Source organism: Phyllobates terribilis, unplaced genomic scaffold (assembly GCF_046119375.1).
Source record: "Phyllobates terribilis strain yellow unplaced genomic scaffold, ASM4611937v1 Scaffold_2__4_contigs__length_985480577, whole genome shotgun sequence".
In the NCBI taxonomy this organism is placed as follows: domain Eukaryota; kingdom Metazoa; phylum Chordata; class Amphibia; order Anura; family Dendrobatidae; genus Phyllobates; species Phyllobates terribilis.
Window position 1 is genome coordinate 678,973,431 of NW_027362762.1, and position 27,187 is coordinate 679,000,617.

The window sequence follows — 27,187 nt, forward strand, 5'->3', positions numbered from 1 at the left end:
CAGGACTCCAACCCCCATCTATCACTCTTAACGCTTGTTCCACTCCGTCCTGGAGTCCTGACAGTAATATGTCCAGTCCAATATCCATTAAGTGAACACCGTCGGGCCGTATGAGGCCTGCTTTATCTCCTTCCAGTTGTCGGTGTCGTATCACTACACAGCCTCTGTCTCTTATAAATTTTGCCATCCGAATATTTATTACCTGCCTTGTCCTTTCGATGGCCGTGATGTCTCACGCACCTTGCCATACCGTTCTCGGCACAATCTCTGACCATACTATAGTTAGTTTTGTGAAAAATTCTCTGAAGCGCTCAGTGTCTAGTTTCATTATTGCCATTAGTTATGCGCTCTAGTGATAAGCTATATCGTTTCCCCCGGCCTGTATAACTAAGATGACAGGACCTCTTGCCTCTCTCCCTACCTTGATTACCTCCATTAGTACCTGTGGCCATTGCAGGCCTCTAATTCCTCTCCAGTTCAAATATGTGTTATGAAACTCCAATTTCCTCCAGCCTGGGCGGACTTTCACCCTTCTTTCTGCACAATATATATATGAGTTCTTAATCATTGCATAGCAAAAAAACAGCAAGGAAGTGGTATTTATATGTCATGTCCTGTTATGCACCTGTTCAAGGCTGAGTTAATCAGAAATTTAAACACACATACCATGTTAAAATCGTATAGCATAGAAACAATGCATATAAATGTAAATAATCAAAAATAAAAAGAAAAGAAGAAAAAAAGAACATATATATAATAATAATCTATAAATGATCACTCATAATGATACATCAAATCATGTCTGATGTTTAAACCCGCTGGTACACGTGTATTTAAAGTATAAATCCACCAACTTTCTCTATTAAGAAGCTTTCTCCTATAATCATCCACCAAATCTCTACCAATTGCCACGGCCCACGGAGGGGCCACCACAGTCAGTGAATCCTTCCTTATTTAGTATAGAGTCTACCAATACTTTGGGCGTATTAGCCCAGCTGCGAAGCAAGCTGCACCGCCTGTGTATCTAATGAGAATTTTTAACTGCATCTAGCCTAGGCAGACTGTGGGGACCCCCAACCAAACCCAGACGCTCTGCATCTAACCCAGCCAATCATTTGATAGTATTGCTAGTAGCAGAGTCGCATGGGCTCTAAACCTTGCATAGCCTGTGCATTTTTTCAGATCGCTAAGGATGACCCAACTCGTGTTATCTGTAACATTTGTCACCAAAAGCTAAGTAGAGGCCAAAAAATACATAGTTTGAGTACTTCATGCATGAACCGTCACATGGATATGAAGCATAAGTTGCAATGCAAAGCTCACTGTGCTACAATGCGGCCTTAATAAAGGGAATGGAGGGACTGCAATACCCAGAGAGGTTGGCAAAACTAGGACTATTCAGCCTGGAAAAGAGAAGGTTGAGGGGGGACATAATAAATGTGTACAAATATGTAAGGGGACAGTAAAGAGACCTTGCCAGGGATTTGTTCAAAAGGAGGAATATTACGGTAACAAGAGGGCATTCACTAAGACTGGAAGAGAAAAGGTTTCAGCACCAGCATAGGAAGGGGTTCTTTACGGTAAGAGCAGTGAGAATATGGAATTCACTGAGTGAGGAGACGGTAATGTCGGATTCACTACACCAGTTCAAGCGGGGACTGGATGCATTTCTAGATACCAGGCAGATTTCAGCATATACTTAAAAATAAAATAAAATAGTAAGTTGATACAGGGATTTATTCTGACTGCTGGTTTCAGAGTCGGGAGGGAATTTTTCCTCAGGTGAAGATTGGCCAAATCATTTGGGGTTTTTGCCCTCCTCTGGATCAACTTTAGTAATTACAGAACTAACAGGTCGAACTTGATGGACGCAAGTCTTTATTCGGCTTTACAAACTATGTTACTATGTTACTAGCGGGCCGGTAAAACCACCATCTGCCCCACCTGTGTCATCCTGGGGAGACTAAAAGCTACTGCGTAGTCTTTTCCAAAAATTTGAGGGAATTACCACGGGAATGGTATAAGAGTTTAGGTAGGACGTTCATTTTTAGTATACTTATTCTGCCGAACCAGGAAAAATCCTTCACCGTCCAAGAAGTAAGATCTTTATGGAGTTGTTCAATAAAGGGCCCAAAATGAAGATAAAATAGACGGAAGAGGTCTCTATGAATACGAATTCCTAAGTATTTGATACCCTGTGAGGGCCAGGCAAAGGGAAAGTTGGACTGGATGGAATCCTGTATGGATTTGGGGAGGGAGACATCGAGGGCCTCAGACTTCGCTGCATTGATTTTAAAATTTGACCATGTAACAAAGTGATCAATTTCAGCCATAACAGCAGGGATGGATATATGTGATTGAGTGATATATACTAGGACATCATCAGCAAATGCAGAGCACTTGTACTCGGTGCCTCCCACCTCAATCCACCTAATATTGGGGTTATCGCGAATTGATGAGAGCAGGTGCTCCATCACTAGGATGTATAAGAGAGGGGACAGAGGACATCCCTGCCATGTCCCATTGATGATTATGAAAGGTGATGAAAATGTTCCATTTATCTTCAGCCTAGCTGACGGATTGCGATACAGGGCCATGATTTTGGCTATAAAAGGGTCCCCTAGACCCCTACCCCAAGCTTTTTAAGAGAATAATATATGGCGTGCCAGGAGACTCTATGGAATGCTTTCTCAGCATCCAACAAGAGTATCTAATTACAAATTTTTAACTGCATCTAGCCCAGGCAATACTTTGGGCCTAGTAGCAGTGTCTGCTAGTCAGCGGAGTAGCCACCGCCTGTAGATCTAATTACAAATTTTTAACTGCATCTAGCCCAGGAAATACTTTGGACCTAGTAGCAGTGTCTGCTAGTCAGCGGATTATCCCACCTGTTAAGCAAGCTACACCACCTGTAGTTTGGACACTTAATTTTTTCAAAGAAAATGCTTTGGGCCCCCGGGACACTCAGTGAAGAGCATCGGGGAGGCACCCCAAGGCACAGGGGCTGGGACTGGCGGTAGGACGCCTTGCGGTGGACCGCCAAGCTCGATCCTTATAAAAGCTTTTTAACTGCAGCAGCTTTAGTGGACGCTACTGGAGCTGGAATTCCCACGGCTGCTGGCATCAGACTTGCCCTCCAATAGATCCTTGTAAAAGGATTTAAAGTGTACTCATTCAAATTACAGAGACAATTTAAATTAAAAAGCTTAGACCTGCCTCCACCGCAGGGGGGTTCGCTCGACCCACCAGCGGACAGGCACCAGTATTGGGAGAGGGGGGCTCGCCGTCAGGGTTCACCGCAGCTCTGGCACAAACCCGGCGACACGGAGGTCGCACGGGCAGGAACGGACTGGCCGTATCGGCTTTGCACTTTTTTGGTTTTAGAAGGGCATGACATGCCTATATCTGTGTCTCCCCCTCCTTTTACTCCTCCACCTCTTTTCTTTTCGCATGACTATATGTACTTGTCACTTTTCCATGTGTTAGTTGTGTCTTCTGAGCAGTTTGTCAGCTTTTGGACACCTTTGAAGGTGTTTTCTATGTGTTTCTATGTGTTTTTGTTTGCCTGCCATTGATTTTAACGGTGTTCGAAGGTGTTCGACGAACAGTTCGACGAACAGTTTGACGAACATACGGGTGTTCGACGAACCGAACTGAACTCGAACACTACGGGGGTGGCTCAACTGTAGTCCTGGCCTGCCCTGCCGCTAACGTTTTGTCAGAGCGTGTTTTTAGTGCCGCAGGTGAAATTATAACCGATAGGCGCATCAGCCTGTCAACTGAAAATGCTGACAGGCTTACTCTTATAAAAATGAACAGGGGCTGGATTGGGCCAGACTTCTCAACATCACCGAATGATAGCAGCGTAACATAAACTCAAATACAGTGTCTTTTTTTGAGGAGTTCTAACTCTATTCCCATGCTCCTCTGTCTTCACGCCCAGACATGGGTATACGCTTCCTGATTTTGTATATTTGCTCTTGTCCTCCTCCTTCTCCGCATCCGCTTCCTCATTCTCTTCCACCATATCACCACCATATGTACCATATCAACATATCTATGTCTCTTGCAAGGAGCATTGGAGTTCTTTCATATTTTTGGCAGCTGTTGCTTCACTGCTTAAGGCAAGCAGTATGGGAGACACATTTCCTAATAATGGGAACATTGTTTTCATGAGGCCCTCCGACTTCTACGTCTCTTGCAAGGAGCATTTGAGTGCCTCCAAATTTTTGACAGCCATTGCAGTTGATGCATAGGCAAACAGTATGGGAGACCCTCTCATTTCTAATGGGAACATGTCGTTACTGTGACCCAGCTCTATGTGTCTTTAAATTGTTAGTAGGGTTTTTCCTAAATTTTGGCAGCCGTTGGATTCACTGCATACCCTAAAACTGAATAGCAGACCCTCTCATTTTTAATGGGAACATGTCGTACTCGTTACTGTGGCCCAGCTTTGTGTGTCTTTAAATTGTTAGTGGGGTTTTTCCTAAATTTTAGCAGCCGTTGGACTCACTGCATACCTTATAACTATATAGCAGACCCTCTCCTTTCTAATGGGAACATGTCGTACTCATACCTGTGGCCTCAGCTCTATGTGTCTTTAAATTGTTAGTGGGGTTTTTACCAAATTTTGGCAGCCCTTGCAGTCACAGCATGGACATTACCACTATAGGAAACTCGCTCCTTTATAATGGGAACATTTTTTTTACTGAAACCTTCCTCTATGTCTCTTCAAAGGAGTATTGGGTTGCGTCCAAATTTTTGGCAGTGCTTCCAGTCACTGCATACGCAATAACAGTATAGGAGACCCACTCATTAATAATGGGAGCAACAAAGCATAGCTGGCTGATGCCTCTCTAACAATAGCGAGGGCCGACTGCTGGCCTTTTAAGAATAGTAAGGCTGTAAAAATTGTGTTCGCAATCCCTCCTTCATAAATGAAACAGGATGTGTCTGATGATGTGTCACATACCACATGGCCAGATAAGGTTGTAAAATGTTAAAATTACATTTCCCGGTGAATGCATTTGTCTTGGTTGAAAGCAATGCAAAAGTGCAACATAGCCCAAGGTGGGGAGGAGCATTTTTGTTTTTGGTTATTTATTTTGCCTTATATACAAGTCCATTATCCTGGAAAGGATGTTCATTAACATATTTCCCAGGAAAATCCATTTTGTTTTTGTTTTTGTATGTTTTATTGTGAGTCCGTAAAAGTGGCGTAATACCTCTGACAACGTTGTTGACAGCAGTGACCTGGGAGTCAGAAATGCCTCCAAGGGTCTTCCCCATGGAGGCATTTGAGCACTGTTCCCATCTATGTAATTTGAGCACTGTTCCCATCGATTTGGGCAATTTTTAGGCCCTCTGCAGTCCGCCGGGTGGAGCCACCGGAAATATGCTTGAGTTTCCCATAGACTTACATTGGGCTCGTTACTTGGACCGAGCACTCGAGCATTTCAATTTGCTCGACTCAAATGAGTACCCGAGCATTTTAGTGCTCGCTCATCACTACTAAAATTATGTTTTTTTCTGTACTTGAGAGAAATAGCGTAGTAAATTTTTATTTACTTTTTTCCTTATTAGCAAGGGTATACATTAAACATTTCAAAATAAATCAACTAATTATTGTGACACATGTATCATTTGATTTTTTACACAGCCCAACGCAAAGAAATTGGTTAAACACCAATGGGGTTAAAATGCACACTACACCTCTAGATGAATTCCTTGAGAGGTGCAGTTTCTAAAATGAGGACATCTGGATGGGTTTCTGCTCTTCTGGCACCTTGGAAGTTGTGCAAATAGAGTCTACAAACTTATTACTGGCCAAAAGTAATGCACTTCAAAAGCCTAATAGTGATTCCCTTTTGAGCCCTGCCATGTGCGTCTGACCACATATTGGGTATTGCTGCATTCGGGAGAAATTGCTTTACAAACTGAGCTGTCCATTTTCTCCTATTACTCGTGAGAATGAAAAATTTGGGGCTAAAATAACACGTAAGTGGAAAATAAATAATTTTTTGTTTCCAGAATCCAGCATTATAAAATTGCGTGAATCAATTGTAGGTTCAAAATGTTCACCACATTCCTAGATAAATTCCTTGATGAGAGTAGTTTAAAAAAATGGGTCACTTTAGGATTATTTTCTGCTGTTCTGGCACCTTGAGGGCTCTGCAAGTGGTGGCTGCAAACCATTCTAGATAAATTTGCTCTCCTAAACCCAGATAACGTTTCTTCCCTTCCAAGTACTACAGTGTGTCCAAACATTAGTTTTCAACCACACATAGTATATTGCCACATTTGTGAGAAATTGATTTACAAATTTTAGGGTGCAATTTCTCCAATCACTCCTTGTGAAAGTTAAACATTTGGAGCTAAAGCATAATTTTATTGGGAAAAGAACATAATTTTTCATTTTCACATCTCAATGTTATAAACTTGTGTGCATCTATAGGTTCAAAAAGGTAATTACACCCTTAGACGGTTGTAATAACGGTTGGTAGTGTCTAAAATTGGGTCACTTGTAAGAGGTTTCTGCTGTGTCATCTCCTTGCGGGCACTGCAAATCTGACATCATGTCCGCAAATTATTCCAGTCAAATTTGTGCCCTAAACATCTAATAGCACACTTTAACTTTCATGCTGTACCATATGACCAAACAGTTGCTTTCGACCATATATGCAGTACTGCCGTGTTCAGTAGAAATTGCATGATACATTTTTGGATACATTTTCTCTCATTACAGCTTGTGAAAGTGAAAAATGTGAGGTTAAAGCAACATATTAGTTGAAACAATGTAATTCCTATGAAGCACATGAACTTCCCGATTGTGGTTTTTAATACATGAAGTGGTGCAGTTTTTTAAAATAATATCACTTTTGGAAGTTTTCTGACATATACAGTGAGGAAACAAAGTATATGATAAACTGACGATTTTTCAAGTTTTCCCACCAACAAAGAATGGAAAGGTCTGTAATTTTTATCGTAGGTACAATTCAACTATAAGAGACGGAATCTAAAAATGAAAAACAGAAAATCACATTGTATGATTTTTAAATAATTATATTGCATTTTATTGCATGAAATAAGTATTTGATCACCTACGAACCAGCAAGAATTCTGGCTCTTACAGACCTGTTAGTTTTTCTTTAAGAAGCCCTCCTACTCTGCACTCAGTATCTGTATTAATTGCACCTGTTTGAACTTGTTACCTGTATAAAAGACACCTGACCACACACTCAATCAATCACACTCCAACATCTCCACCATGGTCAAGACCAAAGAACTGTCTAGGGACACGAGTGACAAAATTGTAGACATGCACAAGGCTGAGATGGGCTACAGGACAATAGGCAAGCAGCTTGGTGAGAAGGAAATAACTGTTGGCACAATTACTAGAAAATGGAAGTAACAGGATGACTGTCAATGTTCCTCGGTCTGGGGCTCCATGCAAGATCTTGCTTCATTGAATAAGGATGATTCTGAGAATGGGGCATGAATCAGCCCAGAACTACATGGGAGGACCTGGTCAATCACCTGAAGAGAGTTGGGACCACAGTCTCAAACATTACCGCTAGTAACAGACTACGCCATCATGGATTAAAATCCTGCAGGGCACGCAAGGTTCGCCTGCTCACACCTGCACAGGTCCAGACCCGTTTGAAGTTTGCCAATGACCATCTGGATGATCCAGTGGAGGAATGGGAGAAGGTCATGTGGTCAGATGAGACCAAAATAGAACTTTTTGGTATCAACTCCACTCGCTATGTTTGAAGGAAGAAGAAGGATGAGTACAACTCTAAGAACACCGTCCCAACTGTGAAGCATGGTCAGGGAAACATCATACTTTGGGGGAGTTTTCTACAAAGGGGATAGGATGACTGCACCATATTGAAGGGAGGATGGATGGGCCAATAACCTCCTTCCCTCAATAAGAGCATTGAAGATGGGTCATGACTGGGTCTTCCAGAATGACAATGACCCAAAACACACAGCCAGGGCAACTAAGGAGTGGCTCCATAAGAAGCATTTCAAGATCCTGGAGTGGTCTAGCCAGTCTCTAGACCTGAACACAATAGAAAATCTTTGGAGGGAGCTGAAACTTAATGTTGCCCAGCTACAGTCTCGAAACCTGAAAGATCTGGAGAAGATCTGTATGGAGGAGTGGGCCAAAATCCCTGCTGCAGTGTGTGTAAACTTGGTCAAGAACTACAGGAAACATCCGACCTCTGTAACTGCAAATAAAGATTTCTGTACCAAATATTAAGTTCTGTTTTTCTATTGTATCAAATACTTATTTCATGCAATGAAATGCAAATTTATTATGTAAAAATCCTACAATGTGTTTTTCTGACCTCCATTCTTTGTAAGTGGGAAAACTTGCAAAATCAGCTATTTGCATATTTTTTTGCCTTAATGATAGCTCATTTTTATGTCTTACTTGTTTGTGTGCTCCCTGATGGTCTCCACCTTAGACTCCTACCAGATTCATCAGGGAAAAAAATAGAGAAGTTTGGCTTCGGCGAATAGTCCTGCCCTCAACCTGTTTATGGCTTTCACTCTCACTGAGGCTTGGCGACACCAGGAACCAACGGTGGATGCCGTGTCTGACTCGCCGCCTCATAGTGCTGTCTCCTTCTCCTGGTATGTTTTCTTACATTGGTTCTCCTTACTACTTTCTATTCGAGGTGGCTGGCTGTCTCATCTGTTTATTCTTACAGATCACCTATCTCTAAGGACGTTGTGTTCTTCCAAACTTCCCAATTTTTCTCCCTGAGCAGTCTGGTAGGAGTCTTATACATACATATTGCTTGACCTTGTGACAATGAATGATGTTATTACGGCTCCATGCATTTTTTTACGCTTTCTCAATTTTGACACTTTTTGTTTTATTTTTAATTTTCATTTGATTGTAAATACATGGTTTATATGGTTTATGCTTTTTTTTATGCTTTAGTACACTGATGAAGGTCTTGAGGACTGAAATGTCTGACTTGTTGTACTAAATATTGGACTATCATTAAAATTTCAAAAAAATCTAACTCATCTGAGTGGCAAGTATTTTGTGATATTACAAAACAAGAAAACAAGCAGCTGCTCCCAGTGAACAGCATTGTCTGCTGTGCTCACATCATGTCGACAGCGCAGCAGCCAATCAGTGAGCTCAGTGGCTCTGACTGTATGGACATAAAACCGCACTCAGAAGCATCTCTCACTTCCTCCGGATGTATGTAATTCATCTGAAGGTTGGGAGAGTGAAGCCAGATTGGCTTCAGGGATTGTGTGACATAACAATGTCACCCGATCCCCGGGAGTGCCAGTGCTGACACCACTGGACTGGCGCCGGAATCGGATGTGAGCATAGGTGTTTTTTTTCTGGGGTGAAAGATAGGGATTAAGAAGGGGTAGTGGACAATCCTTTTGAAGACAATGCTACTAAATCCTCAGCACATGTATGTAAACATTTGAGCTACTTGGAAGGTGATGAAACAAATAAAAGTTGAAATAAATCATTGACTCTACAAGATGGAATATATACTTGGATTATAAGTCAGAGTTTGTAAAAAACTTGGTTTTAATGAATGTGGCTAAAGTGTATGTACAGTAAATGTTTGGCTTTAACTGTATATAATTACCCTGGATTACAAGTGTAGTAGACTCTTGAACCCAAAACAAATTCTTCAGATTGCATTTGTCCATGATCTATATTTCCTGGGTTACCACACGATATGGCTGCAATGATAAAAAAAAAAAAATTACACTTTGACTTTACTTTTTTATATTTTGAACATGGAAATATTTGAACAATCCCTCCATTAGTACTCTCCTGCCAAAAATGACATTGGGATTGGAAAAGTGAAACTGGAAGCTAAATTGTGCAACTGCCAAGGCAACAGAACAGCATCTATCGAGTATCATAAACAGACCTGTAGGTTGCCTATGCCAGAATGCAGCTGTCTCTCTCCACAATCCATGTTTGATCCACATGGGAGGATACGTGGTAGCATATTTTAAAATTTACTTTTATTGAAAACTGAATATGTCACTTACGGAATTTGTATCAAAGTTCTAAAGTTACTGTGCCGCCTCTTTCTCATAGATCATTGTGCATTTATGTTGTTTTATTAGATGTATTTTGTAAAGAGAACATACATGGGTTTCATTCAGACATGTGTTTTATCCATGGCTTTTACGGATAGAACACAAAGCCGTTATAGTCTATGGAGCTGTTCAAAAGTCTGTGTTTTTTGTGGACTATGTTTCCCTCCAAAAACAATAGGGATATATCATTTTTTGATGAGTGTCGTGGATCAAAAGTACCTATACAAGTCTAGGTCTGTGAAAATCATTGGAGAAGATTTCCAGGATTTACACCTCATACCCCCTTTTTCTCCTTTGGCATCCCTCCTTGTTTTTTTGTAGTATTCACTTTGGTAATATTTATAATTATTTATACTGTATATTTATTCATGTATTGTTATATTATTAATCAGTATACTTTATTTGGCTTATTTATTTTCTTGGACCTGCATATATTGCACAGATTTTCTTTGCTCTTGGCACTTTACACAGTATGTAATATGTTGCATTTTCTATGCAAGCAGGTTTGATGTCTTATATTATGAGATAGGGGGTATTTTTTGACCCCAACTTGTATTTAGTTTTGTGCTGTTGTATACTTTTTAAATATTTGACTGTTTTTTCTATTATAAATCAGATCTATTTTTATAAAAAAAAAACTTTTTCCATTTATTTTTTAACACACAGCCAGATACAAGTCAAAGGGAAAAACAAAGAATAAACGGACAAAAGTTGCCTGAAAAAAAAATGCACCCAAAAACGTTTGAAAGACTAATTTCTAATTGTATTTATGCAGAGATAATCTTATAAATGTGCCCCTGCTGTGTACTGTGTAATGGCTGTGTCTGACCATACAGGAACATGGTCTGATCATACCACAGCTCCTGGGCAGGGGAGGAAGCAAAAGAGATGATACAGACTGGCAGCAGGGGATCACAAGTGATTCTTTCTTTGAGGTAAAACATTGCTTAAAAATAGGCAGTGAAATGTTTTGCCTCACAGAAAGAATCCTCTGCAATCCTCCTGCTGTAATGTCTGTATACTCTTTAGCTTCCTCCCCTGCCCAGGAGATGCGGTATGACCAGACCATGTCCCTGCACTGTCAGACACAGCCATTACACAGTACACAGCATGGGCACAATTATAAGATTATCTCAGCACAGGAACATTTTTTTAAACACATCCAATTGTGGAAATTATTTCTATTCAAAGATCTATTGATTAAAATGTTCTTTGTTTGTGGGAAAACACCTTTAAAGGCGGACCATTGTCACATTGGTAAATCCATCCAACTTCTGGGTCTGATGACGTGAGCTAACTTATATATGCCTATGAAGAAGCTATCTCAGCTTTGGTCACCCAACGGTCAGTCTGGGTCTTCTGACGCTTCCACGGTCTGCGTTTCATTGATGTGTGAACTAGAAATGACTGGACAACTTTCTATTGATATGGAAGTAATTAAAAAATTATCACGCATGATAATCAACAATTAAAAGAACTGGCGGCAGAAATCTAGATGGTATAAAGTGACCTAACCAGTTCTGTGAATGCCCCAAACCTTCTCAGCTTACAAAAAGAAAATCTGATAAAATTAGAAGCAACATTTATGCATATGAAAACGAGCAAATTAAAAAAAGACCTGGGTGTTATGAAGACAATAACATAGATAACTGCAAGAGAAACACTGCATTCAGATCTACCACATCTATCTTAACCCCTTCCCCTCCAGGCCATTTTCCGTTTTTGCGTTTTCGTTTTTTGTTCCCTCTCTTCCCAGAGCCATAACTTTTTTTTTTCCGGACAATATGGCCATGTGAGGGCTTATTTTTTGCGAGACGAGTTATACTTTTGAACGGCACCATTGATTTTACTATATTGTGTACTGGAAAACAGGAAAAAAATCCAAGTGCGGTGAAATTGCAAATAAATTGCAATTCCACAGTTTTTTTTTTTTTTTACCATGTTTACTAAATGCTAAAACTGACCTGCCATTATGATTCTCCAGGTCATTATAAGTTCATAGATTCCAAACATATATAGGTTCTTTTTTATTTAAGTGGGGAAAAAAATCCAAAAACCCATAGCGTCTCCATTTTTCAGGATCCTGGACCGGATGAGAGCTTATTTTTTGCGCACCGAGCTGACGTTTTTATTGATACCTTTTTATGGTAGATATGATGTTTTGATCGCCCATTATTGCATTTTATTGGAATTTTGTGGCGACAAAAAAAACATAATTAGGCGTTTTGATTTTTTTTCTCATTGCGCTGATTAATTATTTGTATATATTGATAGATTGGGTGATTCTGAACGTGGCAATACCAAATATGTGTATGTTTGTTTTTTTTATTGTTGTATTTTGAATGGGGCAAATGGGGGTGATTTAAACTTTTAGATTTTTTTAATTTTTTTAAAATATTTTTTAAATATTTTTCTTATTACATGCTTCAATAGTCTCCACGTGAGACTAGAAGCTGCGATTATCAGATCGCCTTTGTATAGCAGAAATGCTTTCTTGCTATGAGCTCTGACCTCTGGGTGGCGCTCATAGCATCCTGGCAATGACAACCGCAGGGGTCTCCTGCAGAACCCATGTTGACATGCCAACCCATTGGCGACCTTCGGTCATGTGACTCGGGCTCTGATGGTTGGGACAAGTGACGTCCTTCCACCACGGCCATGTTAAATGCCGCTGTCAGAGATTGACATTTGCGTTTAACATGTTAACAGCCGCGAGTGGATCGCGATTCCACCCACGGCTGTTAGGGGCACATGACAGCTGGCCAGATCAGCTGTCATGTCCCCGGAAAGGTGCGGGCTTATTACTGGAGCCCGTGCCAAAGGGAGAGACACACCATGTGCCGTACATGTACGGCACATGTCGTGAAGGGGTTAAAAAAGAGAAGCAATTTTAATTATAATATAAAGTGTAGCAATAGGGTGTCATTTTTTGATGCGTTTCCATTGCAGAAAACTAAAAAGAAAAAACTCAAAAACATGCATTTTTCGGAGATTTATACATGGAAAACACACCAGAGAATTAAATGATTTTTCTAGTACGCATTAAAAAGCACATCAGAAAATTGCAACATGTGTACTATGAGCTCTTTTTTCTCATTCATATGAATGGGAAGCCTGTTGCAAGAAGATTTGAAGCTTTTTTTTGTGGAATTATGGAATATAATCTGCACCAAAAAACATTAAAAAAATACTGTGTCAACGCACCCTAAAAGGGCCTCATATCTGGATTTGCCCCCTACAAGTGAAAGTGTATACAATTCAGTCCACTCTACTATTTTTTACAAACCCTTATCAGGGGATACAATCTTAATATAGAAATTTCTAACCCCATTCATAAGATTAATTCCATTATGAATAGGAAATTCATGCTGGACAAAAGTATAGTTTCCACAGCGGAAATGTTTGACCATCAATTTGATATAACTTGGGAACAGAGGTTACAAAGGAAATGTTGTGCACTGTGTACAAATTGCTCTAAGACAGAAAACAAGAGAGAACCGTTTCTTTAATAAAAAGGATAGAAGAAGACAGGACAATAATGGTGGCAATCGCCCTTGTTTGCAGCTGCAAATAATTGTCAATACAATAAGATTAAGAATATTATTATATAACATTTGCCGATATTATACCAAGACCCAATTTTAGAGAAATAAAGTGTAAGCCACATGGTACTCCATCCAGTTGGGTGCACTCCATAATAAAATTGACAAAGAAGCCTTCGACAATGTGTATTATTTCGCCATTCAGATAATGCAAATGACATTTTGGTCTAAACCTCCAGACCTTCATCAGACTCTTGGATTGACACCATGAAAGAAAGAAAGGGGCTGGTAAGGAATGTGGTAAGCGCATCACCGGCAAGTGACGGTGTCGACAGCCTGCTTCTTACCTGCTCCTTCCTTTCTCTCATTGTGGCAATTGATGAGTCTGATGACGGTCTACGAATGAAGACCAAAACATCACGTCGTTGTATTATTTGTATATCCTTGTTCTGAATATAAGAGCACCAAAGTTTTCTTTGTCAATTCTGGAGAAAAAAAATAAAAACAGAATGTGTACCAAACCCCCCCACCCAAAAAAAAAGATGTACTTTGGGGAACATGTTATCACCCAGTCTTTTAAAAAAAGCCTGGAGACATGAGGAATAAAAACATGTGTTTAGCATTAGAGAGATTTTACTGATGTGGTATGCGTGTATGCAGTGTCTGCAAGTTTGCAGACGAAAAAAAAAAACAGTAGAAACACCTATATAAGTCCAGCACATGACCAGAAATTCATATTAGTAAAATATTCTTAATTAGGTATAAAGTGAACCGGACAGAAGAATATAAATTAGAAAACACATGACATAGACAATGTTAAAAAATTGAGGAGGAGGAAAAAAACAAAGTTCTTTTCAGGACCGAATTGTCAGTGTCACATAATTGGCACTTTCATCAATTATGGTGGTCAACCATGTCATCTACTGTATATGTTCGCATGTAACACATGCGATATGAACTATGTAGAATGTACAAAAAGTAACCAAAGCAAAGGAACATTTATCATATATAAAAAAGGATGTCATAAGTCTGTTTCTCCCCTGTACCATGCTGGTTGAGACCTGAGCTGCTCCTGTGAGTGATGACATCGCAGGAAGGTGTGATATCATACCTAGAATCAGTAGTGCAATTGTATACAAGAAGGAGGAGCAATGTTCTTCAGGATGCTACTGTGCACTATAGGCTGAGAGAAATGATGTACTTCAGAAGGGGAACTCTATGTAAAGGGGAAGCGAGAAATGCTGTACTGAAAGTTAAGAGGAGCAATGTACTGCAAGATGGGGATGTGTATGGATGAGAGGAGTGATACATTGCATGATGGGACTGAATATAGATGAGAAAAGTGATATACTGCATGATGGGGATATATGTAGATAAATGAAGTGACTTACTGCATAATGAGACCTGAGAACAGACAGGGTGGAGGTGTTGGTTTGCTGCTTTCATCACAATGTCACAATGTGCTTTCCAGGTCATCCCCCCGATTCCCTCACTCATGTTTCCTTACTTTGAAGTCCACACCGTCAGACTCTTCAAACCCTTCTCCCTGCAAGTGGCGGTTGTGTATCGCCCTCCAGGCTCCTCCCACCCGTTCCTGGATCACTTTGGCACCTGGCTTCCTCACTTTCTATCCTGTAACATCCCCACCCTCATCATGGGAGACTTTAACATCCCCATCGATGATCCCCTCTCCCAATCTGCCTCTCATCTACTTTCTCTAACCTCATTTGTTTACTAACTCTCCTACGCATGAGGACGGGAATACTGTGGACCTGGTCTTCTCCCGTCTCTGCTCGCTGCATGACTTTACTAACTCCCCTCTCCCGCTCTTGGACCACAACCTTATTTCCTTCTCTGTCAAGAAATTTGTCCTCACCTGGGACACCCCCACTTATAGGAATACATGTACCATTAATACCCAGCAGCTTATGGACAATCTACACACATCTTTAGCTCCCATCTCCTCCCTCTCCTGTCTAGAGTTATCATTGTCACACTACAATAATACACTGAAGAGTGCCCTAGATGAAGCAGCACCTTCTACATGCAGAAAGACCTGACACAGACAATGGCAACCCTAGCACACGATGCAAACACGTTTTCTTCAGCGTTGCTCAAGGTGTACTGAGCGTCAGTGGAGAAAATCACTTTTAGCAGAACACTTCAAATTCATGCTCCAAACCTATAACTCTGCCCTTCATCTGGCCAAACAATCCTACTTCACCACCCTCATCACTTCACTATCCAACAATCTAAAACGACTTTTTGAAACCTTAAACTCCCTCCTGAACCCTAAAGCACAGGCCCCCAACACCCACCTCAGCGGTGATGATCTGGCCACTTATTTCCAAGAAAAAATCAACCACATCCATCTGGACATCTCAGCCCAATCTCCACAGTGCCTGGATCCCCTTCCCAGCCCCACTTCAAGCTCACTTGCCTTCTTTGAGCCTGTCACAGAAGAAGAAGTTACCCAGCTCCTCGCTTCTTCTCGGCCTACAACCTGCAACAGTGACCCCATTCCCTCACATCTCCTGCAGTCCCTCTCACCGGTGGTCACCACTCACCTGACTAAAATATTTAACCTCTCTCTTTCTTCAGAGAGAGGTTAAATATGCCATCGTAACCCCTTTACTTAAAAAGCCATCCCTTGACCAGAACTGCACTGCTAACTACAGACCTGTCTCTAATCTTCCATTCATCTCTAAACTCCTGGAACGCTTGTGACTCACCCAGGGGGATATATGGGGGGGACTCGGTACTCGGGCCTTTACCTTCATGGGATGTCACGGCGGTCGGCTCCCGGGCCCGTACCCTGGGGTCACTCTTTAAAAGGGGCTTGTCACTCGATGGGATGAATGTTAGTTTTGTCTTGTCACGCCACAGTGGTTCCTGGTAATGGGTACCAGCACTGCTGCAGATCTCTGGAGCAGATGTTAGGTCAGCTGGGTTGGTGCGGCTCCCCACAGGCAGAGCACAGCTCCAGGGCAGTGTAGGTGCAGGTGGTGATGCTGGGCGTTGTAGTGCAGGCGCGATAGCGTGGTAGAAATAACTGACAGAAGCAGTGGGGTGCAGTCATCCGAGTTTACTCACAGTTATTTAGGTTCCTCATGTAGCACTAGATAGCTGACAGTCTCCCACGTCGCGCTGAGTTTACCAGGCAGGGGTTCAGCACTCCTTCAAGTATCTCAAGAGCACTTAACGGGACCCCTCTCTGTATGTTCCTTTCTTAGCCGTCTTCCCGCGCTTGGTCTCTCCCTCCTGCCCTGCGCCCCACCACACAAAGTCCCAATCAGGTACCTTGAGATCCCTCTGGGCAACTTGAAGTTCCCGGACCTGGCTTGGTGCCCTTTTCGGCAGCTTAGGTGCGACTGTGGCAACTGCACCTTGAAAGTGCAGAAGCCTCCGGCTTTCCAGCCGAGACCTGAAGTAACTCGACTAAGTCCAGGGACCGGTTCCCTTCTTGCGACCTGATCCCTCTGACGCCTGGCAGATTCGGGCATACGGGTGCCGTCCTGCACTCACCGTACCCCCTGGGATCCCTTCTGTTACTGGAGCCTTTCTCCTCCGCTCCCCTCTCACTCTTGGGCCTATCTTACTAGGCCCCACTCTGGAGCAGAGCTCCTGAAGAGACTCTGCTCCTCAGAATGCTCCTCTCCTCTTTCTCTCTCACTGAATCCCCTCCTACACATGATGGCTTCCCTATATATATATTACTCCTGACAAGTACTCCCCTGTTCTGCGTCCTCCACCTACACCCACTACTTGGTTCCCCCTCACTTTTGGTTCCCCCCACTCCAGCCAGTGACGGGGCAGCAAAAGAAGTGCATAATGCCCTTCCAGCCGGCCTCGAGTAGTGTAGTGTTGAGTGCAGGTGTTCGGGTCCCGGGCAGTACTCCATCCTTACCTGAGAGAAGGAGATGCCACACCTCTGGGTGAGATGCAGTACCTCTGTGGCGACTGAACCCTCAGGGGAGCCACATTCCCCCCCCGGTAAAACACAGCATGTCCGCGGGCTGGAACAGAGTAAAACACGTTATATTACAGAGATGCAAATTTTTTAGATGCATCATATAAAAGATTATAAACAAACGCTTTCTTCCCTTTATGGGAGGCACTTTTTCTTAAACATTACTGGTTACTTTCATCAAAAACATTATAAAACTTTCTTCAAGTATATATAACAATTTTTCAGATAAGATATTCTTCTTAAAGTTACAGTGAGTCCCATAACCAGGTGTCCATCTCACTGGTGAAGGTGCAAAGTGAGTAGTATGAGGGACCAGTCTGAAAACCCTCAACGTAGGCCCTGGGCGTGGCTACAGGGCATAAGTGATCCCAGCGTTGGACCACGTCTTCGGCCACGCCAAACGGGTTTTTGTTCTGAGGTCATTCGTTGTGACATAAAACCAATAGGGGGCACTTTAAGAAGTGCAATTATATACAAGTAAAATTTTTTAGGGAAATCACCGTCCCCTACCTCAATGTCTTTACACCCTTACCGGGTAACTGGATAAACAAACATTAACTCTTCTGTACCCTTCCGGGCAACTTATGTACAGTCCAGTTCCATCTACTATGCTTTAGTAGTGGTGTCCACGCCTGGGGGTGTACTCCCGGTTTTTGCAGGCTGACCCAGACGGGTCAGCCGCCTCTGACTACGGGGGCATGTCCTCTTCCTCCTCCTCGACCACACGATGCACTTGGAGGGCATACCACCCACGTTCCCCGTGGTGCCTGGTATAAGTGACATGGTCACCGGGGTAAAGGTTTCGGTCGGGATGGCCCTGTTCCAGGTGGGGCTCGACATCCCGCCAATTAACAAAAATGTCTCGATCATATTGCGGATCCCGGATAAAGCACCATCCGGCTTCCAGATCAAATTTCACTATTAGTCCCTCCACACGGGGACTAGGCCGGGCGGATTCCGACTGGCGGACCCGGGCTTTGGCGGCCTTGTTCCGGGCCTCCATTCTTTCCCAGTGCACCCGGCGGGTGCGCCGTTCTTCGCCAGTTGCAGGAGTTCCTGTTTGCAGAATTCCTCCCTCTGCAGAACTTGGGCTTGGGCCTGGGTCTCCTGCGGGAACCCCATCAGGCCCCCCCCCGGTTGTCCCACCTAAATTCTTCTTCTTGGCGGGCAGCCGGGGGTGCTGGTACAGGGATTAGAGGGGGTTCTTGCTGATCCTCGTATTTGGTGGACCAGTCAAACGAGGGGTCTCCGTACACCCACTCAGGTGCCGGTGCTGGCGGTTCTGGGAGGGAGCCGAGCAGCAGGTCCGCGGAGTCGGCGTCCGGGGGCAGAGGTTCCGGGCTCAAAAGCTGCTCTAGGGTGCACGTGCACGGGGACAGAGGGTTCTGCAGGAGGCCCAGGAGCAGGTCAGCGCCTTCAGCGACCGGGATAGGGGAACTTTTCCTAACTGCTCCTGTGCTGCATGAGGCCTCTTGGCATTCCTCAGGCTCCGCCGGGGCTGGTGTGCCATTGGTGACACGTAGCGCTGGCTGCCGCCAGGCTGCGATTTTCTCCAGCAGCTCCGCTTTCCACCTTGCGACCGCGGCTTGCTGGGCCCTCTCCACTTGCTGGCTCAGCTCCTGCACCTCTGCTTCGAGGAACTCGGCATCCTCTGGGGACAGTTTGGATATTGCTCCCTCCAGTGTGAGGGGGGTCACTGGTCATTGCAGGCCAGAGGCGGAGGCTCGGTCCTGGCTTCCGTCCATGCTGGCTGTCGGGTGCGGTCTGTCTAGACTGGTTAAGACCACACCCTGTCTCCACTGCTTTTCTCCTCCTCCTCTCCCCTTTCGGGGGCGGTTCCATGGCAGCTTGTTGTCGGTCACTCCTAGGGACGGCCCCCCCACTTTCATAGACACATCTACATACATGGTCACTGTTGCTTGGGGCGGGCCTCGCTTTTGGCGCCATTCTAGGACTCGGCCCACGATGGGAGGTGATTCCTTGTTGTCTTTGAGTACGCACATAATGGCGCCTGTTCTTTTGGGGCGGGCGTCACATTCAGTAAAGAAAAACAGTCTCTAGGTGCACAATACCCGGTTATAACGGGTTTGTTCGAATCCTGTTTGTGACGCCAGGAAGAGATGACTCGCCCAGGGGGAGATATGGGGGGGGACTCGGTACCCGGACCTTTACCTTCTTGGGATGTCGCGGCGGTCAGCTGCCGGGCCCATACCCTGGGGTCACTCTTTAAAAGGGGCTTGTCACTCGATGGGATGAATGTTAGTTTTGTCTCTTGACGCCACCTGTGCTTCCTGGTTTTGGGTACCAGCACTGCTGCAGACCTCTGGAGCAGATGTTAGGGCAGGTGGGTTGGAGCGGCTCCCCACAGGCAGAGCACAGCTCCAGGGCAGTGTAGGTGCAGGTGGTGATGCTGGGCGTTGTAGTACAGGCATGATAGTGTTGTAGAAATAACTGACAGAAGCAGTGGGGTGCAGTCATCCGAGTTTACTCACAGTTATTCAGGTTCCTCAGGTAGCACTAGATAGCTGACAGTCTCCCACGTCGCGCTGAGTTTACCAGGCTGGGGTTCAGCACTCCTTCAAGTATCTCAAGAGCACTTAATGGGACCCCTCTCTGTATGTTCCTTTCTTAGCCGTCTTCCCACGCTGGGACTCTCCCTCCTGCTCTGCGCCCCGCCACACAAAGTCCCGATCAGGTACCTTGAGATCCCTCTGGGCAACTTGAAGTTCCCGGACCTGGCTTGGTGCCCTTTTCGGCGGCTTAGGTGCGACTGTGGCAACTGCACCTTGAAAGTGCAGAAGCCTCCGCTTTTCCAGCCGAGACCTCAAGTAACTCGACTAGTACAGGGTCCGGTTCACTTCTTGAGGCCTGATCCCTCTGACGCCTGGCAGATTCGGGCGTACGGGTGCCGTCCTGCACTCACCGTACCCCCTGGGATCCCTTCTGTTACTGGAGCCTTTCTCCTCCGCTCCCCTCTCACTCTTGGGCCTCTCTTACTAGGCCCCACTCTGGAGCAGAGCTCCTGAAGAGACTCTGCTCCTCAGACTGCTCCTCTCCTCTTTCTCTCTCACTGAATCCCCTCCTACACATGATGCCTTCCCTATATATATATTACTCCTGACAAGTGCTCCCCTGTTCAGCGTCCTCCACCCACACCCACTTCTTGGTTCCCCCTCACTTTTGGTTCCCCCCACTCCAGCCAGTGACGGAGCAGCAAAAGAAGTGCATAATGCCCTTCCAGCCAGCCTGGAGTAGTGTAGTGTTGAGTGCAGGTGTTGGGGTCCCAGGCAGTACTCCATCCTTACCTGAGAGAAGGAGATGCCACACCTCTGGGTGAGATGCAGTACCTCTGTGGCGACTGAACCCTCAGGGGCGCCACACTTGGTCCACTCCCGTCTAATCCGCTGTCTCTCAGATAACTTGTAGCACCCTGAGGATTCGGCTGCTACAGGGGTATTGCACCTCAACCCAGAGGTGTGATATTCCACTCCCGGGTAAGGATGGAGTGTGGAACTGAGCTCGGTAGGCTGCATGCACTACATACATCCCATTTCCGAGGAACAGACCAACGGTACTCCCACTTAGAAATGTGCAGGTACGACCGAGTCTGTTCCTGGCTGGAGTGGGAGGGGGGTGGAACATCCCATGTAGTGTAGGGGCAGATAGGGGGAGCAGTCTGGGTAGTGATAGGAGCTCATTGGGTGCTGGTCACCTGAGCTCACACATAGAGGGATATATAAGGTGGGCACCAACTAGAATCAGGGTCAGACGCAGAGAACAAGTCAGCTGTAGAGAACAAGTCAGTTGGAGAGGAGTCTGTCTGATGCAGAGAACAAATCGGCAGAGAGAAGGAAACAGCAGCCCTGGAGAGAGAGAGAGTGGAGCAGAGAAAGACCCAGAGGGGGAAGACTGAAGGGACCCAAGAACCCAAATTAGAGCACCGGGTGAGGAGTCAGCAAAAGGGTACCGGAACCCAAACTGGTGGGGGTAAAAACAATCCCCAGCCAGAGACCGGAGGCCGTGGGCAGCATCTGCCACGGCCACCCACCACATTCACCCCGAAGGCACACCACATGAAGGGTCAGGGAACCCAAGGCCAAGGGTGTCCCAACAGAAGGCCCGAGGGAGCTGGACCTAGGTGGATCCCTGGTGGGGACGGCTGAAGAAAGGACAGAGGGAGAGCTCAGGGCCACGCTCCGGACTTGTTTGGGGGTTGGCTGGATCCAGGACCTGGTGGACGCAGCACGGCTCGGGTGGTCACTAGCAGCTGGAGTGACCAGTACAACATCTGCAGTAAGTAAACACCCTTAACTGCACAACCCGACTCTGTCTTCACTGCCGTCTGCACTACACCACCACAACCCCCATCCTCTGCGCCTGTCCCCTCTGAGGCTATACCCCACCCGTTGGGGGTTATACCATCACAAGCTGCACCTACACCATCAGCCTCAGCGGACCCTGCTGCAGCGGCGGCCATAGTGACCGCATCACAACGGGTGGCGTAGTCGACACAAAAGAACTTTAGTAACATCTGTAGGACTGCCACATAACACTGAGCTTGATGCCCTGGGCACGGGGCCGGGTCACAGCCGCTCGGAGACTACAACCCCCCATCTGATCCGGTGCCGGGTATTCCCCTCAAAAAGGAATATGTCCCAGGGGGCGCGTCAACTTTGGCGTAGTCGGCAGGATTACGTGCCCGCAACACCCGGGTACTGCGTGCCTGAAGAAAAGTGCAAGGTTACCTCAGAAAGAAGTCTCCCGCCGGTTCCGGAGGGTCCACGCCATCGGACTCCATCACCAGTCGTTTCCCGCCGATTGTCCGCCATTTCCAACTTGTTCCCGCCATCTGCAGAGTTTCCCGCCACTGGGCGACGCTTCCCGCCAAAACCGCAGATTTCCCGCCTTGGAAGAGCAGCGGACGCCATTATGGGCGTGCCAAAGGAGGGCAAGAGGCCACCTCCCATCGTGGGCCGGGACAGAAAATGGCGCCAAAAGTGGAAACCGCCCCCACCAACAGAGACTGTGATGCTGGAGGTGTCTGTCAGCGTGAAAGAACTACCCCTGGAGCTGACAGTCACCGAGTTGCCCCGGGACCGCCCTCGAAGTGGGAGGAGACGAAAGAAAAGAGAAAAGATGGGTGCCGCTTGGAGGAGTCTGGAGCGAGCGGACCCGGAGGCAAGAGGTCTAACGAGGAGTAGCGGAGAAGTTTACCCGGATATGGAGAAAAAGCAGAGCAGCACCGGCCCGCTGGCCAGGAGCCTGCTGGAAGAAGAGCAGAGCAGCACCGACCCGTTGGTCAGGAGCCTGCTGGACACCACGACCCCACTAGGCCTAGTGGAGGTCCTTGCACAGCTCCCCCGAGACCGGGAGTGTGCACAGACTGCCCTGGAGGGCCTCGCACGGAGGATGGCCCGGGTACAGCGCGAGATACTGGCGGAGTGGAGCCGAGAGATGGCCCAGCAAACGAAGACCCGGAGCACGCCAGCCGAGATGAGGAAGCAGACCGCCTCTGAGGATGGCGCGGGAGGACCCAAGGCCGGAGACGGCACCGAGGAGGGAGCCGAACGCATGGAGGCAGGTAAAGGGGACGCCTATACCCCAAGCCGTGACACCGCTTACCTGCCCCAGCTCCCCGTCGCAGAGCCCGAAAGTCCCCCTGCTGTGCCCGAAAACGCCATGTCACCGACGCAGACTAGGCCCCAGCCGGAAGCCGCCGCCGCGACCCCTGTGACGTCACACGCCTCGACCCCGAGCGTGACCAAGCAGGAAGTACCACCAGCCTGGTCGCAAGGCCTAGTACCCCCGGGCGCCGCATCACCAACAGCGCCCCCTACCTCCGCGGAGCCTCCGGCCTGGCCGCAAGGCCAGGTAGCCCAGGGTGCCGCCGTCCTAACGGTGCCCTTCACCTTCCAGGTGCCCCAGGCCTGGCCGCAAGGCCTGGGCAACCCGGGCGCCACCACCACCGCGCCCGCGCCCGTAAAACCAAGGGTGCCACACCTGGGGGAGGACTTGTTCAGCCAGCTCACATGGCCGGATGGGTCTGAAGTTACAACCAGCTATAAGCAAAGAGCAGGAGGAAGACGCCGTTGAGTGCGGCAGAGCAAGTGATGTAAATAGTTACCCGACCGGGTACCAAAGAAACTGTTGATACATATATATATAGTCCCCGTTGGGACCAGCTGAGTGAACTGTTTACCCGTTAACCCCTTAATCCCACAGGCTGAGGACTGTGAGCAGCCATTCCCTTCCCTCTACCTGGCCGAGGACTGAGAGCGGCCAACTTCCCCTGTATATAGTTGCGCATCCTAAAGCGCCCCCTACCGGTTTTATAGAAAACCAGTTTTTCTAAGAGACTGTCGCACTTTTCCCGGACACACGTTGCACAGTGTCCGGAGGAGGAACCTGAAACAAGAGACGACGAGAATGTTTATATGAAAAGTTTTATATATATAATGTTTTATACGTTTTATTATGTTTATATGAAAAATTTTGTATGTTTTGGTGTTTTTTTTGCCTTACAGCCCGAGGACGTGCTGTGATTTACCAGGGGGGAATGTAGCACCCTGAGGATTCGGCTGCTACAGGGGTATTGCACCTCAACCCAGAGGTGTGATATTCCACTCCCGGGTAAGGATGGAGTGTGGAACTGAGCTCGGTAGGCTGCATGCACTACATACATCCCATTTCCGAGGAACAGACCAACGGTACTCCCACTTAGAAATGTGCAGGTACGACCGAGTCTGTTCCTGGCTGGAGTGGGAGGGGGGTGGAACATCCCATGTAGTGTAGGGGCAGATAGGGGGAGCAGTCTGGGTAGTGATAGGAGCTCATTGGGTGCTGGTCACCTGAGCTCACACATAGAGGGATATATAAGGTGGGCACCAACTAGAATCAGGGTCAGACGCAGAGAACAAGTCAGCTGTAGAGAACAAGTCAGTTGGAGAGGAGTCTGTCTGATGCAGAGAACAAATCGGCAGAGAGAAGGAAACAGCAGCCCTGGAGAGAGAGAGAGTGGAGCAGAGAAAGACCCAGAGGGGGAAGACTGAAGGGACCCAAGAACCCAAATTAGAGCACCGGGTGAGGAGTCAGCAAAAGGGTACCGGAACCCAAACTGGTGGGGGTAAAAACAATCCCCAGCCAGAGACCGGAGGCCGTGGGCAGCATCTGCCACGGCCACCCACCACATTCACCCCGAAGGCACACCACATGAAGGGTCAGGGAACCCAAGGCCAAGGGTGTCCCAACAGAAGGCCCGAGGGAGCTGGACCTAGGTGGATCCCTGGTGGGGACGGCTGAAGAAAGGACAGAGGGAGAGCTCAGGGCCACGCTCCGGACTTGTTTGGGGGTTGGCTGGATCCAGGACCTGGTGGACGCAGCACGGCTCGGGTGGTCACTAGCAGCTGGAGTGACCAGTACAACATCTGCAGTAAGTAAACACCCTTAACTGCACAACCCGACTCTGTCTTCACTGCCGTCTGCACTACACCACCACAACCCCCATCCTCTGCGCCTGTCCCCTCTGAGGCTATACCCCACCCGTTGGGGGTTATACCATCACAAGCTGCACCTACACCATCAGCCTCAGCGGACCCTGCTGCAGCGGCGGCCATAGTGACCGCATCACAACGGGTGGCGTAGTCGACACAAAAGAACTTTAGTAACATCTGTAGGACTGCCACATAACACTGAGCTTGACGCCCTGGGCACGGGGCCGGGTCACAGCCGCTCGGAGACTACAACCCCCCATCTGATCCGGTGCCGGGTATTCCCCTCAAAAAGGAATATGTCCCAGGGGGCGCGTCAAACTCTCTCCTCGACCCTCTATAATCTGGTTTCCGCTCTTTACACTCAACTGAAACTGCCCTCACTAAAGTCTCTAATGATCTACTAACAGCTAAATCCAAAGGTCATTGCTCCCTTCTGATTCTCCTGGATCTCTCTGCTGCATTTAACACTATGGATCACCAGCTCCTCCTCACTATGCTCCTCTCTATAGGCCTCAAGGAAACCATTCTCTCCTGGTTCTCCTCTTACCTCTCTGACCGCTCCTTCACTGTATCTTTTGCCGCCTCCTCTTCCTCTCCTCGCACTCTTGCTATTGGGGTTTCGCAGGGCTCAGTCCCAGGCCCTCCTATTCTCTCTATACACTGCCCCTATTGGACAAACAATCAGCAGATTTGGGTTCCAGTATCATCTCTATGCTGACGACACCCAGTTATACACTTCTTCTGCTGACATCACCCCTACCCTAATATAAAATATCAAGGATTATCTGTCTGCTGTCTCTAACATCATGTCCTCCCCCTATCTTAAACTGAATCTCTCCAAAACTGAACTTCTTGTGTTTCTCCCCTCTACTAACCTAATGCTACCTAACAATGAGATTACCTTGGAGGTTTCAACCATAACTCCCAAGCAGTATGCCCGCTGCCTTGGGGTCATATTTGACACTAAACTTTCCTTTACTCGCTATATCCAATCACTCACCCGCTCTTGTCACCTGCACCTTAAAAACATTTTCAGAATCTGAACTTTTCTCACCTTTGAAACTGCTAAAACTCTTACTGTCGCTCTTATTCATTCTCGTCTGGATTACTGCAACTCTCTTCTGATCGGTCTCCCTCTTACCAAACTTTCTCTTCTCCAATCCATCCTGAATGCTTTTGCCAGGGTCGTATTTCTGTCCACCTTCACTGATGCCTCCATCTTGTGCCAGTCATTACACTGGTTACCCATTCGCTACAGGGTCCAATATAAACTCATCGCTCTCACTCACAAACCTCTCCACAGTTCTGCACCGCCTTATATCTCCTCTCTCGTCTCTGTCTATCGCCCTACACGTGCCCTCCGTTCTACAAATGACCTAAGACTAATGTAGCACCCCGAGGACTCGGCTGCTACAGGGGTATTGCACCTCGATCCAGAGGTGTGGTATTCCACTCCCGGGTAAGGATGGAGTGTGGAACGGGGCTCAGTTAGCTGCATGCACTACACTCACCCCATTTCCGGGGGACAGATCAACGGTACTCCCACCAGATAGATGTGCAGGTACGACAGCGTCTGTCCCTGGCTGGAGTGGGGAGGAATATCCTAGTGGTGTAGGAGCAGAGAGGGGAGGGACTCTGGGCATAGGTAGGAGCCCATTGGGTGCTGGTCACCTGGGCTCATACACAGAGAGGGAGGTATATAAGGTGGGCACCATCTTAGATCGGTGTGCAGTGCAGTCCGGGGTTGAGTTCAGAGAGGAGGAGAAGAAGAGAGGAGCTCAGCCAGAGAGGGCTGACAGGGAGCTGTGGCTTAGTCTGGGCCCAGCTCCAGAGCCAGGCCTGGAGTGGAGGCCTGAAGCAGAGAGAGGGAGAGAGAGAAGTAAGAGGAAGAAGGAACAGAAACACCAGGAAAGGCCCAGAGACGCAAGAAGAGAGGGAACCCTGAGATCCCACGAGTTAACGGGTGAAGGGTTGGCAGAACAGGGTACCGGATCCCAAACTGGTGGAGGCCAATTATCCTCAGCCAGGAACCGGAGGTCGTGGTCAAGTCTTGGCGCGACCCCTCACCATATCCACCAGGAAGG

At 46.7% G+C, this 27,187-nt stretch overlaps 1 protein-coding gene across 4 annotated transcripts in view; it reads right to left on the reverse strand.

Annotated features, from left to right (window-relative positions):
* Window positions 1-27,187, reverse strand: part of LOC141224049 (sushi, von Willebrand factor type A, EGF and pentraxin domain-containing protein 1-like) — a 407,381-nt gene that overhangs the window by 55,284 nt on the left and 324,910 nt on the right. For all 4 annotated transcript variants that reach the window (XM_073666874.1, XM_073666873.1, XM_073666876.1 and 1 more), the window contains one exon: window positions 9,636-9,732. In XM_073666874.1, coding sequence (XP_073522975.1) covers window positions 9,636-9,732 — 97 coding nt within the window. The remainder of the gene's footprint in view (window positions 1-9,635; window positions 9,733-27,187) is intronic.